General features: G+C 42.1%; 1 protein-coding gene across 1 annotated transcript in view; it reads left to right on the forward strand.

Moving 5' to 3' along the window:
• RYR3 (ryanodine receptor 3) overlaps window positions 1-16,379 on the forward strand; it is a 525,783-nt gene that overhangs the window by 249,207 nt on the left and 260,197 nt on the right. The window contains exons 11-12 of the mRNA XM_053224214.1: window positions 8,942-9,115; window positions 13,071-13,192. Coding sequence (XP_053080189.1) covers window positions 8,942-9,115; window positions 13,071-13,192 — 296 coding nt within the window. The remainder of the gene's footprint in view (window positions 1-8,941; window positions 9,116-13,070; window positions 13,193-16,379) is intronic.

A 16,379-nucleotide genomic window follows, 5' to 3' on the forward strand; every position in this document is an offset into this window, starting at 1 on the left:
ATGGTCTCTGGGGAGAGCCAGAAAAACTCAGAGCACCGTAGAGACTCCTCATAACACTCCTTCCACTTGGCACCCCTTCTGGCCTGTGAGCACATTTATCCTCAAAAGGCCCATTTCTTATCTCCCCAAGTCCCTCCATTTCTCTGCACATGGAGGCAAGCAGCTTATGGCTGAAAGTCATCGAGGTACCATGGGGACAGCCGGCCTAGCAGAGCTGGATGTAAAAGTCACCCGTGAGTCACATTGTCCTATGCACTTGGCAACGTTGTTACATTTCAGTGGAGTCACTATGTTACAGGTTTTAAATAACTCCCAGTGCAGCAGTATTCGGCCCAGCTCTGTTCATTTTAACGTGGAAGGAGCTGAAATTAAAATGACCTAGGCTCCATGGCAGGCCAAGATACAGCTGTGCTCCTCCAGGAGATCAGGGCTTCCTGAGGACACTGTGTGGGCAGAGCATCTGGCATCTTAGAATGTGAAGCTACACCATAAGCAGGAATGTATGGAGCACGCATGGCTCTGCCATACACAATGTAAAGAACTCTTGGGAGAAGAACACTAGAAATGCCTTGATTGCTCTGGAGGCTCAATTCCTCCCTAGTAAACGTGGTTTTACCTTGCTTGGTGCAGGCTCTTCTCCCTTAAATGCACGCTCCAGTGTGCTTGCCCTCACTGGGTAGTAGTGAGGCTCCCCGCAGAAAGAGACTTTTGGCTCTGTTTCTGAATGGTGTGAGAGCCATTGAGCCATCTTGCCAGCTCTTGCCTGCTATAGGTGCTATGTGATGGAGCAGATGGCAGACAGTAGTCTCAGATACCATTTCAGGATCTGGGTGGTGGCACAGGGGTTGGGGGAACTAAGTGGGAAGGCTGAGAGGTGGAGATTCTGTGTCCTTTGTGCCTTTGTGAATAGGATTAAGAGGGTAATCATCTGATCCCCTCTGTATGTTGGAGAATCTAGGAAACAGAAAAAGAGATTCCCAGGAGGGACACTCTGGGCTCATGTGTTCAGGGAAGCACTGGGTTAGCTGAGCTGTGAGTCATTTGGCACTGATGGGCTTCCCACCCCGTGTTCCTGTCTGGCTTCATTAGCCTGTAACAGCTATGACTCCTAAATCGGGGACCATGGAACAGCTGCAGGTGCATGTTAAAATCCTTAGCAGGCTGCCCTTAGGAGGAAGTGGCAGGTACCCTGTGAATCTTGTACACATGGATAGGACAGGGGTGTGACTGAGCCTTCATGGAAGGTGCTCAAAACTAACACCTGCTGCAGTCATTGGCTCAGATGAAATCAAACCGAGGCCTTCGAGCAAGCCCTTTGAAGCATGGAGAATAATGAGCAGCATGTGATCTTGGTCAGTTTCTCTCCCTCTCCTTCAGCAGCGTGATCCAAATCAACCTGGAGGTCGGGGATGTGTTGTTGCCCCTGAACTGCAGCATCACAACTTACTTTTTTTTGTTGTTTAATTTTTTTTAACATTTATTTTTTTTAACATTTATTTATTTTTGAGACAGAGAGCATGAACAGGGGAGGGTCAGAGAAAGAGGGAGACACAGAATCTGAAACAGGCTCCAGGCTCTGAGCTGTCAGCACAGAGCCCGACACGGGGCTTGAACCCGCGGACCGCGAGATCATGACCTGAGCCAAAGTCGGACGCTTAACCGACTGAGCACCCAGGTGCCCCAACAACTTACTTCTTTAATGTGGAAGTGGTGTAAGATGGAGAATGGCTTCCAGGTCACCGAGATCTGGCCTTGACTCCCGTCTGCTCTCTGTGTGGTCTTCGACACAGTCTTACTCTGGTTGCCCCTCATTTGAGGTCTGTCATAAAGGGTTAAGATCCAATCCCTGCCTGCCCTACCATCTTATCTACATCACTTGGCTCACAGTTGCCTTGAGCGCTGGCATACTAAATATTTACCAGTCCTTGAACATGTTACTTTTTCTCACTGCTAAACCGGGACCTAGAATGCCTTCTACCCCTCCTACACACCCCCGCTCATGAACTCCTCCCCCTTCCAGACCAGTGTCGGATGCCTTTTACAAAAGGAGGGCTCTTCCGTTGTCCTCCAGTAGGGCCCTGTTCATGCTTCTGTAACAGCCATCAATCCCTGGACCAGGAGCCCCTAGATGACAGGGACCACATATGCCCCCCTTTTTGCACCCCAGCACCTGGCACAGTGTGTAGCATGTGGTAAGTGTGGAGATGGCTTCCTGAAGGCATACATGAATGTGGTCACACCCTAAGATAAGCTAAAATCCATTTCATTTTAACCCTCCTCATCTTCATAGAATTATCCTGCCATCACTGTGTAATCATTTTGGATCAGAATACTCTCCCTATAAACATTCAAGCAGACAGATTCATTATTTGGAACATCTAAGTCAAATTTCTGTGAACTTGATTTCACATCATTTCCCCATTGTCTTGACATTGCAAAGCCATTCCCCAAGGATTGTCAGATAATGTGATTTAATATTTTCTCTAGCATAGCAATACTGTCTATTTAGCTGTCATGTCTGCACATCAGTTTACAACACTTTATTCCTCTTGGGGAAGAAGGAATTAGTAATGTTAAAGCAAGCCTTATCACATGTAGCCATTTATTTTAGAGTTATTTTTAATGATTGTACTGTAAGTCTTGAATGGTCGAGATAGAATCTCAGTTTGCCTATTTTATTGCATAAGGAAACAAAACTACAATTGTTCCCGATTGGAAGAAATTTTTCCTCAGTGTATTAAACACTAAATTCAATTTAGTCAGCAATGATCAAATATCTACTAAGCACTGTGTTCTTGGCCAAACTTCCCTGTCTTTTATTTTTCTTTTAATTTTTTAATGTTTGTTTACTTTTGAGAGAGAAAAACATAGCACAAGCAGGGGAGGGGCAGAGAGAGAGGGAAACACAGAATCCAAAGCAGGCTCCAGGCTCTGAGCTGTCAGCACAGAGCCCACGAACCGGGAGATTATGACCTGAGCCAAAGTCGGATGCTTAACTGACTGAGTCACCCAGGCTCTAAAAAATCCCTGTCTTTTAAAAACTGTACACTGTTCTCTCTGATGTGTATGGAAAGCATCTCTGTAGACTAGCCTCATGTGCCCTTTAACCTTGGCGGCCTGAATCAAGATGGCAGCTGGGCTCATGGCACATCCCTTAGGAAAACATTGACTCTGTTTATTCCAGCCCCTTTGCTTGCTCTGCTTCCTCACTGAGTTATCAGTAGGGGAAAGAGAGAAAAGGGCTAGGAGAAAACATCTACCTTAAGATTCAAATATCTAGAGACAACAGTTGTATTTCATTTCAAATAAACTACACATGTATTTTTAAAATTTAAACCAATGATTTCTCAAGTCTTTATTGTTCAAAGTGGACCAAGTAGAGAAGCAGTCAAGGAAGACAGTGAGTGTGAAAAACCTGAGTGTGAATCCTGGCTCTCCCGTTTGCTGTTCATCCTTAATGTCTTTTGTCTAGAAAATGGGGGTGAGGACGTGTGGTTCAAACGGTTGTTGTGCGGATTCAGTGAGACAAGGAAAGTGGCCTGGGAGTGTCTCCTTATCCATGAAATGGCGGTAGTATTGCCTACGTCCTGGTGGTGGTGTAGGAATTAAAGGAGAAAGACAGAGGGAAGAGCCCCCCGGAGAAACGCACCTTCCCTAATGCAGCAGACGAGTCTGGTCCGTCCCCCATCCTCACCCCCACCCAGCACACTGTAAAGTGGGAGTGAAGTCCTCCCACCCAGCCAAGTTCCAAGCAGTGTCTGAAAGTGTGTGATTTCTTTAAAGCTATTCTAAGACCTCATATTTTAGATTAGAAATTGAGAAAAGGACTCTGTTTGTGGACAAGTGAACCCAAAGGCTGTTTCTCAAAGTTTCTCCAGAGACGCCTAGGAAGGAGCCAGGCTAGCCAGGACTTTTTTGATGATATACCCCAGTATCCATGGATGGGTTTCCTCTTCCCACATTTGCTTTTCCTCTGAAACATTTTTGGGTGATTACAGTCTGTTGGAAAGGTACTTTCTTGTTGTCTCTGGACACAGGCAGTTTAATTATGTCAAATAACAAATTTCACTCTAATTAAAAAACATGAATTAGGACCTTCTCTGTTCCAGATATGCTAAATACTGATGTCATAGCTTAAAAATCACCTGTCTCTAGCCTTGTTTCTTTTCAATCTATAATTCACACTGCTGCTGGAATAGTTATTCTAAGATGCAACCCTGTGTTATCCCCCCACTTAAAATTCTCAGTGGCTTTCCATTGCCAACACTAGCTTTTCCCAACTAGTGTTCCCTTTGGCTCCTGGTGTAAGAATTAGAGCTTGTCCAAAGTCCTCTTTTCCTAGAGAAAGTCTGTTAATTTTGTGAGTTTGAGAAACATGTACCTATGATAACAACGTTCAGAGTCCATGTTGTTCAAGTCCCTTCCTGAACTTCAGCCACACTCCTTGCCACACTATACCCATCTTATTAGAATTCAGTCCCTTATTTTCTTTCTCGCTTCTCACTCCTAGCCAAGCTCACCTCAGGTGTCATTCTTACATAAATTCAAACCTAACTCTCGGGCAGAATGGATTGTTCTCTCTCCAAAACTCCAGTTGCACCTTCACTATAGACCATATCCTCTTGCTATCATTATTGGTTTGTATGTATGACTTCTAAGTTGTATATGAGCCCAGAGCCACTTTTTCACAAAATAAATGCATATATTTTCAACCTTTCAACCTTTTCATTATAATTACCTTTAAACAACTGAAACAGTAATACAATTAATACTTAGCTGTGCTAATGGTAACCATTCAAAAACTTACGTGCAAATGAAAAATCGGCTTTGGAATTATACTTGATTTTAGATTCTTTTCTATTACTTACTAGCTATAGGACTTTGACCGAATTGCTCAAATTCTGTAAGCTTCAGTTTTATCATCTATAGAGTAGGAAAAAGGAAAACCAAAGGACTGCTGAAAGGTTTAGAGAAAATGTTTTTAAAGTGTCATGGATAATACGTATCACTGTGTAGATCCTTGGTAAATTCACATGATGGCATTGCCATTGTAGGGTACTTAGCAAAATACTCTGCTCTAAGTAGGTGCTAGACAAACCCTAGTTGCAATTCCCTTCCTTGTCCTTCTAGCAATCTTAAATCATTCTGGAGAGCAGGAACTTAATCATTTAAACCAGGTATTTATTCAACACTTGTGACGTGGTCATGACCATTTCATTAAGAAGTTCTCAGTGGAGACAGGAGAAGATGATGATCCATCAACACCTCTTAAGCCAAGTAACCTATTCCTTCTTAGAATCAGCTCATCATCTAACACCGGGAAGGTTGATGGAGATCAGCAAATTGATGTCCACAGACCAATAAAACAAAAGGAAATTATTTGCAACCTATTTTAAGCACAGCATAGTATGGAATACAAAGACAAGCAAATCCAAGTCTTACCCTTGGAGAGTTTTCAGTCTGGTAGGGGACAGGAAGCATGCCAGCAAAGGATTCACAGAATATTGTAAAGAGCCTTGACAGGGGAGAAAAAGTGCCATGAGGTCAGAGAAAATGCAAAGGTGGATCTGGGAAAGGCTTGATGGTTGAGATGTAAAGATGCAGAGATGAAACGGGGTTGCCAAGCAGAAAGTGTAATGTCCGTAAAGACCCAGGGGAAGGGAATCTTAATGTATCAAAGGAACATAGTCCAATTTGATTAAAGTATATGGTATATTTGAACTTTAGAAATGAAAATTGTATCTTATAGGAATTAGGGAATTAATGCAAAGGAGGAATTGGATTAGCCCTGTCATTTACGAAGAGTCCATTTGCAGCAGTAGATTAAGTGCATATGGGGCCATATTCCAGTGAAAACAGAGGGGGAGCATTTGCGCATGCTCACATCAGAAGATCACGAACCTGCTCTCAGCTGACTCAGGCGTCTCTATCATGGATCACTCTCCTTTCTTTATTATATCCTCGGTGGCATTTATGTTTGGCTTAGGTTGGCTTTTACATTTATTTATTTTTGAGAGACAGAGAGACAGAGCACAAGTGCAGAGGGGCAGAGAGAGAAGGAGACAGATTCCGAAGCAGGCTCCAGGCTCTGAGCTGTCAGCACAGAGCCCGACTCAGGGCTCGAACTCACAAACCATGAGATCATGACCTGAGCTGAAGTCAGACGCTCAACCAGCTGAGCCACCCAGGTGCCCCTAGGTTTTCTTTATTGTTGGCTTGTCTCCATGTGTTAGTTTTTCTTGTTGTTTCTCCTGTTTTTCTTCTAATTTAGCAGTGGCCACTACAGTGACCACCATAGAACCCTGGAAGTAGATGCTGTTTTGTAAAACCAAAGATGGAGAGAGATACCCTATTCTATAAATAGTAATGATCCATTGATTTCAGGCTCTAGAAAAAATATATCCCAGTATTGCTCTTCTTTTGACAAAGTCATATTTAAATAAACAAAAAGTGAGAAAATGAATGAAGTGACCATAGTCATTGATAGTTTGGGAACATGCACTATTTTAACTGTGAGCTCTTGGCAGTCAGCATAATTACTCATATTTAACAGTTGTAGTGTATATTATTTTGTTTTGCTGAATTATCTATGCTTTAGGGAACAGACTAGAGAGGATAACTTTGCATCAGAATTAGGAATATTTCTGGAATGAAAATCAAGTATCCATTGTTTTGTAAAATAAATGAATTCTTGACCCCCTGCCCGTAAAGAAGTCTTAATATATCAGATTCTGTTTTCCCATTGTCTTTTGTTATAAAATCAAAGATAAGTTCCTTTAGAAATATTCATTTTGAGAAATGTCATATTTAAAAATCCAGCCAGAGTTTCAACGTACCTTTAAAATAAGAGTTTCCTTGTAAAGTATTAACATTGCTCAAGATGATCCTGTAAAGGTATACAAAATAATTAATTTTGCTGTTAGGAAGGTTTGAAGGAAGAGAAATCAGACCAAAATGAAAAAATATATTTGAACGAAAAATGACTTAGCAATATACATACGTATGTGTGTGTGTATGTGTGTGTGTATATATATGTGTACATTTCTTTAACATATATTCATTAATTGATGGGTGCTGGATTCTCTGTATTGGGAATCCAAAAGTAATTGAAATCTGGCCATGCCCTTGATTGTTTTGTAGCCTGGCAAAAGTAAAGTGTCATATAAACAAGCATATTTACACTGTGATGGGCTTAAGTGCTCAGTAAAGGAATGAGACTGTGCTGGGGAAATACAGCAGGAGAAACTACTTGACCCTCACAGAGAAGGTGGCATCTGAAAAGGGTGTTGAAGGATGAGTAGGAGTTTAGAACAGTGGGGAAGAACGGAGCCTCTGGAACTGAACCTCGTGGGTTAAATCTTGGCTCTTTTCAGGGTACCTGAGTGGCTCAGTTGGTTAAGCATCTGACTTTGGCTCAGGTCATGGTCTCGCAGTTCATTAGTTCAGGCTCCACGTCGGGCTCTGTGCTGAAGGCTCAGAGCCTGGAGCCTGTTTCGGATTCTGTGTCTCCCTCTCTCTCTGCTCTTCCACTGCTCATGCCCTGTCTCTCTCTGTCTCTCAAAAATAAATAAAACGTTAAAAAAAAATCTTGGCTCTTTGATTAATTCTTGAGTGACCTTGGGAAAATTATTCATCTCTCTGTATCTTCGTTTTTTCCTCTGAAAAACTGGGATAGTATTTGTAGCTCCATCCAAAGCTGTTGGCAAGAATTCATACATGTAAAGAACTTAGAACACTGCCTTGCACTTGGTAAGAGCTCTGTACTTGTGTGCTATTTGTCCCTTCGTTAAGAAAGAGTAAAATTGTCACAAGCAGAGGGAACGGCATGCTGCATTTTTTATTTTGTAAAAAAATTCAAAATGCTGTCTAGCTAATGGCTTTTACAAATGAGCAATTTAACGCAAGATGTAGAGGAGAAATAGAAGTCGGGTAGAACCATCAAGAGGCCTTGATTAATGAGGAGGGGACAGAGTTACCATGCACCCCAGGTCTGCTTCCTGACTCCGTCTTTGACAGGCACCTCAGCTTGTCACCAGACAGATAACTGATGTGCAGCAACTCCTTTTTCCATACTGGAGAAAAGGCTGTAGTGAAACAGAGGTAATTGAAGAATGAAACCCATTGATGGCAACACACTACTGAGGAGGCCATAAGAGACGGATAATACTGATGACAGCATTACAAGGACAGCATAGTAGCCGCTACCTACTCCACGAATCTGCTTTCTCTGCTGATCTTTAGAAAAGACTTTTATAGGGGCGCCTGGGTGGCTCAGTCGGTTAAGCGGCCGACTTCGGCTCAGGTCATGATCTCATGGTCCGTGAGTTCGAGCCCGGCGTTGGGCTCTGTGCTGACAGCTCAGAGCCTGGAGCCTGTTTCCGATTCTGTGTCTCCCTCTCTCTCTGACCCTCCCCCGTTCGTGCTCTGTCTCTCTCTGTCTCAAAAATAAATAAATGTTAGAAAAAAAAATTTTTTAAAAAGAAAAGACTTTTATATGTTGTTAACAGATACATTTAAAGCCCTGACTTTGGGAATGTATATCAGGTGACTGTTGAAACTACAGAGGATACAACTTGCTGAAAATAAGGTAATTGGCCTGTAAAGTGTTGATTACTATTAAGGTGTCTAAGTCAGGATAAGAAAAGTAGAAAATATAGTGGAGAATTTTATAAAATCAAAACCAAAGAGAGACCCTACCAGCTGCCTCCTTTCCCCGTGGATTTAAGTAATTACTAAAGTGGCTGAAACTTGGAATCCGTTGACTTTACAGTTAACAGCAGCTAAGGGAAGCAAGCCTTTCCGAAATCCTGGCTTGGACAGGCACATCATGATGATCTTGGTAATGGGTTCCCTGGCTGACAAATTCTGCATAGGTGATGTGTTTCATATATTGCATTTCTATTTAATCAGACATGCCTTTGTTTTATTTTCTGTGAAATAGGAAATCAAGGAGAAATTGGATTCTAGTCACAAGCGGGATATAGAAGGCATGGGAGTTCCAGAAATCAAATATGGAGATTCCGTCTGCTTTGTCCAGCATATAGCCAGTGGTCTGTGGGTGACCTACAAAGCACAAGATGCCAAGACCTCCCGCCTTGGACCTCTGAAAAGAAAGGTGAGGCTCACGAAGGCTGTCCAGAATTATTTTCCATTGAACTGGAAGCAAGTAGGCAAGAGCAGCGATCAGGAGAATCAGGCGAACATGATGTTTGTTTACTTCACACTGTTTTTGCTATTCTGAAGAGTTATTCTGTGACAGATTGTACTTCCTAATTGGTTATTTTGACCCCATATTCAGTGCAAGGGGAAAAAAAAGTTAAATACATGGCAAATCTGTGATGAAGGGGGAGAGTTTGTTCAATGCTCTCTAAAAAACCTGAACTAAGTAACTCTTGGTGATATGCTGTTTGGGGATTACTCACACCATTGCTCTCTTCATTTAAGTGGATAATTGAGTTTCTGTGTGATTTTCATGATATAGAGACTAAATAGAATTGCTACAGAGAAAATGCAGATTGCATGGTAACAAGCCCGCAGGAACCAACATGCAGAAAGAAGAGATCCTGTGCACTGATAGGGTATCCACAGAGAGCACTCAGATTGGAGTGGTCCATCACAGCCGGCTGCATTGGGAAACTGGCTTGGATACGCACCACATCTTTGTCCCAAAAAGTTGTTGTAACAGTTTTGATAGGAACCAGAGAATAGATGCCAAGGGCATGAGTTTTCTTGGAAAAAACTCTTACCAGACACCTGTTTGGGTAGTCAAGGAACCCTAGAATGGGGTTCTAGGAGCCATTGTCCACTGTAGCTTGGGTTTATCAGCCAAAAGTGCAGGTAATGCAAAGCTTCCCAGAATGCAGGTTGTTGTAAGAGGGGAGGTTGGAAGCAAACCTTAAGGCAATAACTTACTTTGGTGTAAAGTAAAACATACCAAGAAGATATCCATAAATGTGAAACTAAAATTATGAAGAAGAGAGAGAAAATTTAAAAAAAAAAAAACAGCCACACTGAGTAGGTTATACTGACTAGGTTGTATAACCCAACAACAACAACAAAACCATTTGAAGGCTTCAGCAACCAGGGCATCCGGGGCATGAGTGCTAAAGGTCCCAGATGGAATGTGGCTATGCCAAGTGAGCCACACCTTTGTCTCTACTTGCCCCTCAGCATATTTTCTGAGTTGTGGCACCAAGGAGGTGGGGGCTTGTGTTGGCCTCATTGGGCTGGAGAAGACAGATGAGAGAGGAGGTCAGCCAGGGTCTCTGGGACTTAAGAGGCCAATGTTCTAGAATGGAGGGAACTCTAGAAACATGAACCTGAAATTCTATGTGCAGTTTCCCCTAAAGCTGACCATGGATGGGCTGTGAAGCCAGGACAGTAATAGAAGTCTACAGCTATGATGGACAAGATAACAGCAGAGATGTCAACAGAATGACAGGACTAGGGAGGCTAAGGTTGGGGTTCAGGATCCCTCAGATTGGACCAGCCCTTGAAAATACAGTAAGCTTTCAGTTAAACCCCAAAAGGGCTCCACCTCAGGAGTATGAAACTACCCTTGGAAGAAGGGCACCTTGAAGATAGATGCCAAAAACCTACCTATCCTACCAGCCTATCAGAAGAAAATTAAATCCTCTGTAGCGTACAATAATATTATCTAGAGTCTCCACAATTTTTCACTCCTACTAAGGAAATGATGGCATTTAAAGAGGGTGGAATTTGTGGATCTTGGCAATAGCTCTGGATGGGAGGAGACATACTCAAAGGACCCTGCGAACCAAGAGAGATCCCACCTTGAGTTGGTGACTTATCGTGCCTCTCCTTGCCTTTCTCTTCCAGGACCATAGTGTGTATATTTTTTGAACTGCTGCAGTGTGCATATGAATTTGGGAGTCCCTTCAGAAACTCTCTAAAATGATGTCCTAATGTTCGGTCTCAGGCAGGGCTGCCCTGCTCTATTTTGTGAAGAGCAGGTTACATTTCTTTCTAAAAATACAAAGGATATTCAAATCTGTGTTAAGTATTTCATAAAACAAATCGGGAACCTAGAAAAACCAGTGGGAAAACGAGACAGTAAAAAAAAAAAAAAAAAAAAAAAACCTAGAGGATGGCATTCACCTTAAGGAAGCCACCTCCTTCCCATTCCCATCTTGGGCTTCTGCTGTCTGTTCTTGGGTCATGGGATTCCTCCGGGAGAAACTGGGCTGCGGTGATCAAAAGGGCACATAGTAACAGTGTTCTAACAACTGCATCTCCCCTATTTCTCATTACTTTCTTGTTTGGCTGGCCGGTTTGGATGTGGTATCTGAACAAGCAAAATCTAAGGATTTTGGTCTTTAGAGACCCGAATACTGGGACTGAGGCCAGAGTAAACCTAGTGGCAGTATATTGCCGAATCGAAATGCTTAAACAGTTGCTGGGAAGCTCTGACAAGGTAGTTCTGAAACAGTTGGTGAATCCAATACTAAGGGTATCCTTTGCTAACACTTAAGCTAGATGCGGTGCTAAGTCTTGTGTCAAAACTGAACATAAACTTTTGTAAGCCAGTATTCTACTTCCTGTGTGAATTCATTCTATTAGGTAGGACACAATTTCAGAAGAACAAGTAATAAGAGATTTTCACATGGAAAGGAAAAGAAGTTGCTTTGAGCTAACAGTGAGAAAGACAGGGATGCCAGGGTGGCTCAGTTGGTTAAGTGTCCGACTCTTGATTTTGGCTCACAGGTCATGATCTCATGGTTCATGAATTTGAGCCCCATGTTGGACTCAGTGCTGACGGTGCAGAGCCTGCTTGGGATTCTCTTCTGTCCCTCCCCACTCTGGCTCTTTCTCTCTCTCTCTCAAAATAAATAAATAAACTTAAGAAAATGATAAAAATGAGACCAAAATGCTTTTCCTAAAGATATTTTATAGAGCTACATGTTCTATTTAATTGACCCCACCCCACACCCCAGGACCTACAAATGGTCTCCCTCCACTTACATCAAGAGGAAACCATGTCAGGAAGTTGAATTAGGATTTAACTCTGCCCCACACCCTAAAACCTTATAAATGGTCTCTCTTCACTCACATCAAGAGGAAACCATGTCAGGAAGTTGAATTAGGATTTAACTCTGACTTGACTTGACTCAGACTCAAACCACCCCAGTTAATATCTGCATACACTTGATCCTTTCAAGGGAAAATGCCACTGACTTCCATCTTCAAAGCTGCTAGTCCTGCCCCAGAATTGTATCCTGATGTCACTGGTGGTCAATATGTATATTTAGCTTTTAGATAACTGATTTGAAATCAGTAATACACTGCCCTTTATAACAAGTATTCATTGAGTACCTCTTAGATTCTAGGAAGCATGCTACGTGATTTGCATGTAAATCATTTAGTCCTCAAAACAACCCTATAAGTCCATTTGATGGTGAAGTTGAAGCAAAGAGAAGTTAAGTGACTTGCTTAAGGTCACACAGATGGGAAGTAGCAGAGTAGGACTGGAACTCACGTCAACTAATACCAGAGCCTATGCTTTCAAACCCCCTCCTTAGCCTCCATGAGAAGCAAACTACGACCTTGAGCTGCATCCCCATTTGTACAGTCAACTGTAGCTATCCTTCAGGAGGGGAATCTGAGCCGGATCTGTTAACCCAGTAGAGTTTTCTGTCTAACTTGTTATTCTTCCTCAATTTATCTCTGGACAAAAAGACTCTGAAGAAAGTGACTTTTCCCATTTCCAAGGGTAAGTTTTTGTGTTGATTTCAAGAGAAAAATCTATTATAAAATATGTTTTCACCTTTTCAAATTGGCCGTCCTAAGGAATTTACTGTAACTCATACCACAGTAGCACATAAAATTTTATTTTCCTCAAAGCACTGTGTCTCAGGAATGATTCATAGGTCAGTAATAGGGAGTATGGGCAAAATAACTTTGTTAATGTCCCATTTTCAAATGGACCCAGAGGAACCTGGTTGGGGGGAAGGAATACAAGGGATGAGGTAAATAAATACTGCAAGAAAAGTTGACTGTCCAGCTATGGAGTCATGTATAAACGGCCCTGGTTTCTTTTGCTCTGCGGGTAGGTCATACTCCATCAGGAAGGCCACATGGATGACGGGCTAACACTGCAGAGATGCCAGTGCGAGGAGTCCCAAGCTGCTCGGATCATCCGGAACACGACAGCCTTATTCAGCCAGTTTGTAAGGTACATAAGCTCCTTCCCTTTATCTGATAGTTTCTACTCTGTGGCCGTCCAGTCCTACCTACCCCCACTCCCTTTTCAATACTTGAAGTTTTCAGGAAATTATTAAACACCAGCAAAGAGTTTTACCACAGAGAGCTTGGGACTGAATCTTATTTCCCAGCAAATGACCTCCTACCAGCTTCGCCCTCTGCCCAACAGATGCTTGAGTCCCATTGGTTACTGAGGTTGGTGTCATGAATACCCAAGGTCTCCTCCAGAAAATTAAGTGAAGACTGCCAAAGCACTTTAAATCCCTTTGGTATTAGTGTGTGAAGAGGGGAGAAACAGCTCCACACCCTCCCGTGCTATTGAGAAAAGCTTTCTACATCATTCAGAATTGTTGCTATGGTTTTTGATCCAAGTAGATTTGCATTGAAAGCCTTGTGTTACCCACCTATGGCTGAGACCTAAATGGGAAAAGTAACTGAACTGCCTGCTTGGATCATAATCCCCTGGATGCCGAAACAATGCTGCCAATGCAGAACGCTGTGGATTGTGTTCACCAATTACCATGAGAAATGGATTCTGTTGTAAACAGTGCAGTGTTCCAAACCGTCCTTTTTTGTAGGAGAATATCTCTAAAGCCAGGGGGGCTTAAATTGTGTGTGTGAATTTGCATGAAATAAGAAAAAAATTTTATGCCTTTACTTTTCCTGTTGGAATAATGTGATCCAAGCAATGTGTGTCAGTTAGGATATAGGCTAAGCTGCCGTTGTAATTCAAGATATACACTTACTTCTCTTTTAAGTAATAGTATAGGTTAGGCAAGGTCTGGCTCCAGGGGCTCAGGTTCCTTCTATCTTGCTGCCCTGAGATTTACAGGTTCTTAAAGTGCGTCCCTGACCCAGCACAGCAGCATCACCTGGGACTTGTTAAAAATGCACATTCTCAGGTTCTACCCCAGACATATTGAATCAGACACCTGGGAAGCGGTACCCCCAGAAAATCATGTTTTGATAGGCTCTCCAGTTGATGCTGAAGCATAATAAAGTTTACAAACCACTGCCCTGGAATAGAGGTCTTACCCTTGGCCACATACTAGATTTCTCTGGAGAGCTTTTACCACCCTGATGCCAAGGTGGCATCTCATACCAATTGGATTAGAATCTCTGTGGTGGGATTCCACCTCTAGCTTTTGACTAAAGCTCCCCAGGTGATTCTAATATTCAACACCATTGAGACCAACTGTCCTGCTATATTTTCTTCATCTACATGATCAAAAAAAAAGCTTGCTGGCACCATTTCTCAGGTTGCATACTGCCAAAAAAACCCAAAAGAACGGAGGGTGTGGGGGAAGAAATTGGAAGCAGCGGAGGGCAAGAGATTTTTTTTTAATATAGGACCCAGAAATAGATCACGTCTTCTTGAACTCTGCTAGTTAAAACTAGTCATGTGACCACACCTCGCTGCAGTGAGGCTGAGAAATAGAACCTCTGGTTGGTTGGCCATGTTCCCAGTACCAATCAGGGGGTCCCGCCGTGACTAAAGCAGAGAAAGGAAGGCAGACAGTTAGGTACTCCTACCGCAGAAGGGAGCTGAGGCCTTCAAGTCAGCCATTCTGTCCGCTTGTGGCCCTGCCACTGGTCTCCTGTGATCCCTGAGCAAAGTGGTTCCTCCCTTCTGTGCCATGTTATGTGTCACCTGCTCCCCTTCTTCAGAGAAAGGGTATAATATGAATGAATAGCTTGGTATAGTCAGGAAAACATAGCTGTGTGCAAACAAGATTTTTTTGTGTAGTCTGGACTGTCACCAGAACCATGACCCTAGAGGTTGGATGGCTTTATTTGGTTCTTGGTTCTCTCAAACCCTGCCCCTGTGTCTGTCTTAAAAGTCCCTGGCCCCTGCCTCATAGATATGCAAAAATTAATTCAGAATGAATCAAAGACCTAACTGTAAGACCTAAAACCATAAATACCGGGAGAAGAAAACAAAGGCTTGAATTTTTATGACCTTAGATTAGGCAATGATTTCTTCAATAGGACACCAAAAACAAAAGCAAGAAAATACAAAATACGAAGCAACAATACATACAAAAAGTATGTAAACTTTTATCAAAATGAAAAACTTGTTTACTACAAGGGGCACCATCCAGAAAGTGGGGGGGAAAAGCCTATATAATGGGAAAGAATATTTCAAATCATACATCTGATAAAGGATTTGTATCTAGAATAAAGAACTCTTACAACTCAACCTTGAAAAACAATTGGGCCAATTTACAAATGGGCAAAGATCTGAATAGACATTTCTCCAAGGAAGATACACAAATGGCCAATAAGCATATGAAAAGATGGCCAGAGCCATTAGCCAGGAGGAAAATGCAAATCAAAACCACAGTGAGAGAACACTTTGCTCTCACAAGGATGACTATAATTAAAAAGACTTAATAAGAAGTGTGAGACAGGATGTAGAGAAATTGGAACCTTCATACACTGTTGGTGGGAATGTAAAATGTTAAAGCCATTTTGGAATGCTGTCTGGAAATTCCTTAAAAGGTTAAACAGAGTTACCATGTGACCCAACAGTTTCACTCCTGGTTATATACCTAAGATATATGAAGCACGTCTACTGAAAAACTTGGACACAGATGTTCAAAACAGCATTGTTCATTATAGCCAAAAAGGGGAAACAACCCAAATGATGAACTGATGAATGGATAAATAAAATGTGCCTTATGCATATCTATGCAATGGAATATTATTGGTCCGTAAAAAAGAAAGAAGGGACTGATACATGCTATTTGTGGTATGAGTCCATTTATACGAAATGTCCAGAATAGGCAGTTCTGTGGAGACGAAGTAGATCAGTGGTTGCCTAGAGCTAAGTTGGTTGTAAGGGTCAAGGGGAGTGACTGCTGACGGGTGTGGAGTTTTGGTCGAAGCTGATGAAAAAGTTCTACAATTGATTGAGGCCATGGTTGCAAAACGCTATAAATACACTAAAAACCATTAAACCACTGAGTTATACACTTTAAATAGATGATTGTATAATATGTGAATTATATTTTAATAAAGCTATTACTTTAAAAAGTCAGTGGGAGTTACATACCTGACAGTGGGAAAATTATTTTTAAGCAGCTTTATTGGGCTATAATTTACATATCATAAAATTCATCCTTTTAAGTATGCAACTCAGTGAATTTTAATAAGTT

This window comes from Acinonyx jubatus, chromosome B3 (genome assembly GCF_027475565.1).
Source record: "Acinonyx jubatus isolate Ajub_Pintada_27869175 chromosome B3, VMU_Ajub_asm_v1.0, whole genome shotgun sequence".
Lineage (NCBI taxonomy): Eukaryota > Metazoa > Chordata > Mammalia > Carnivora > Felidae > Acinonyx > Acinonyx jubatus.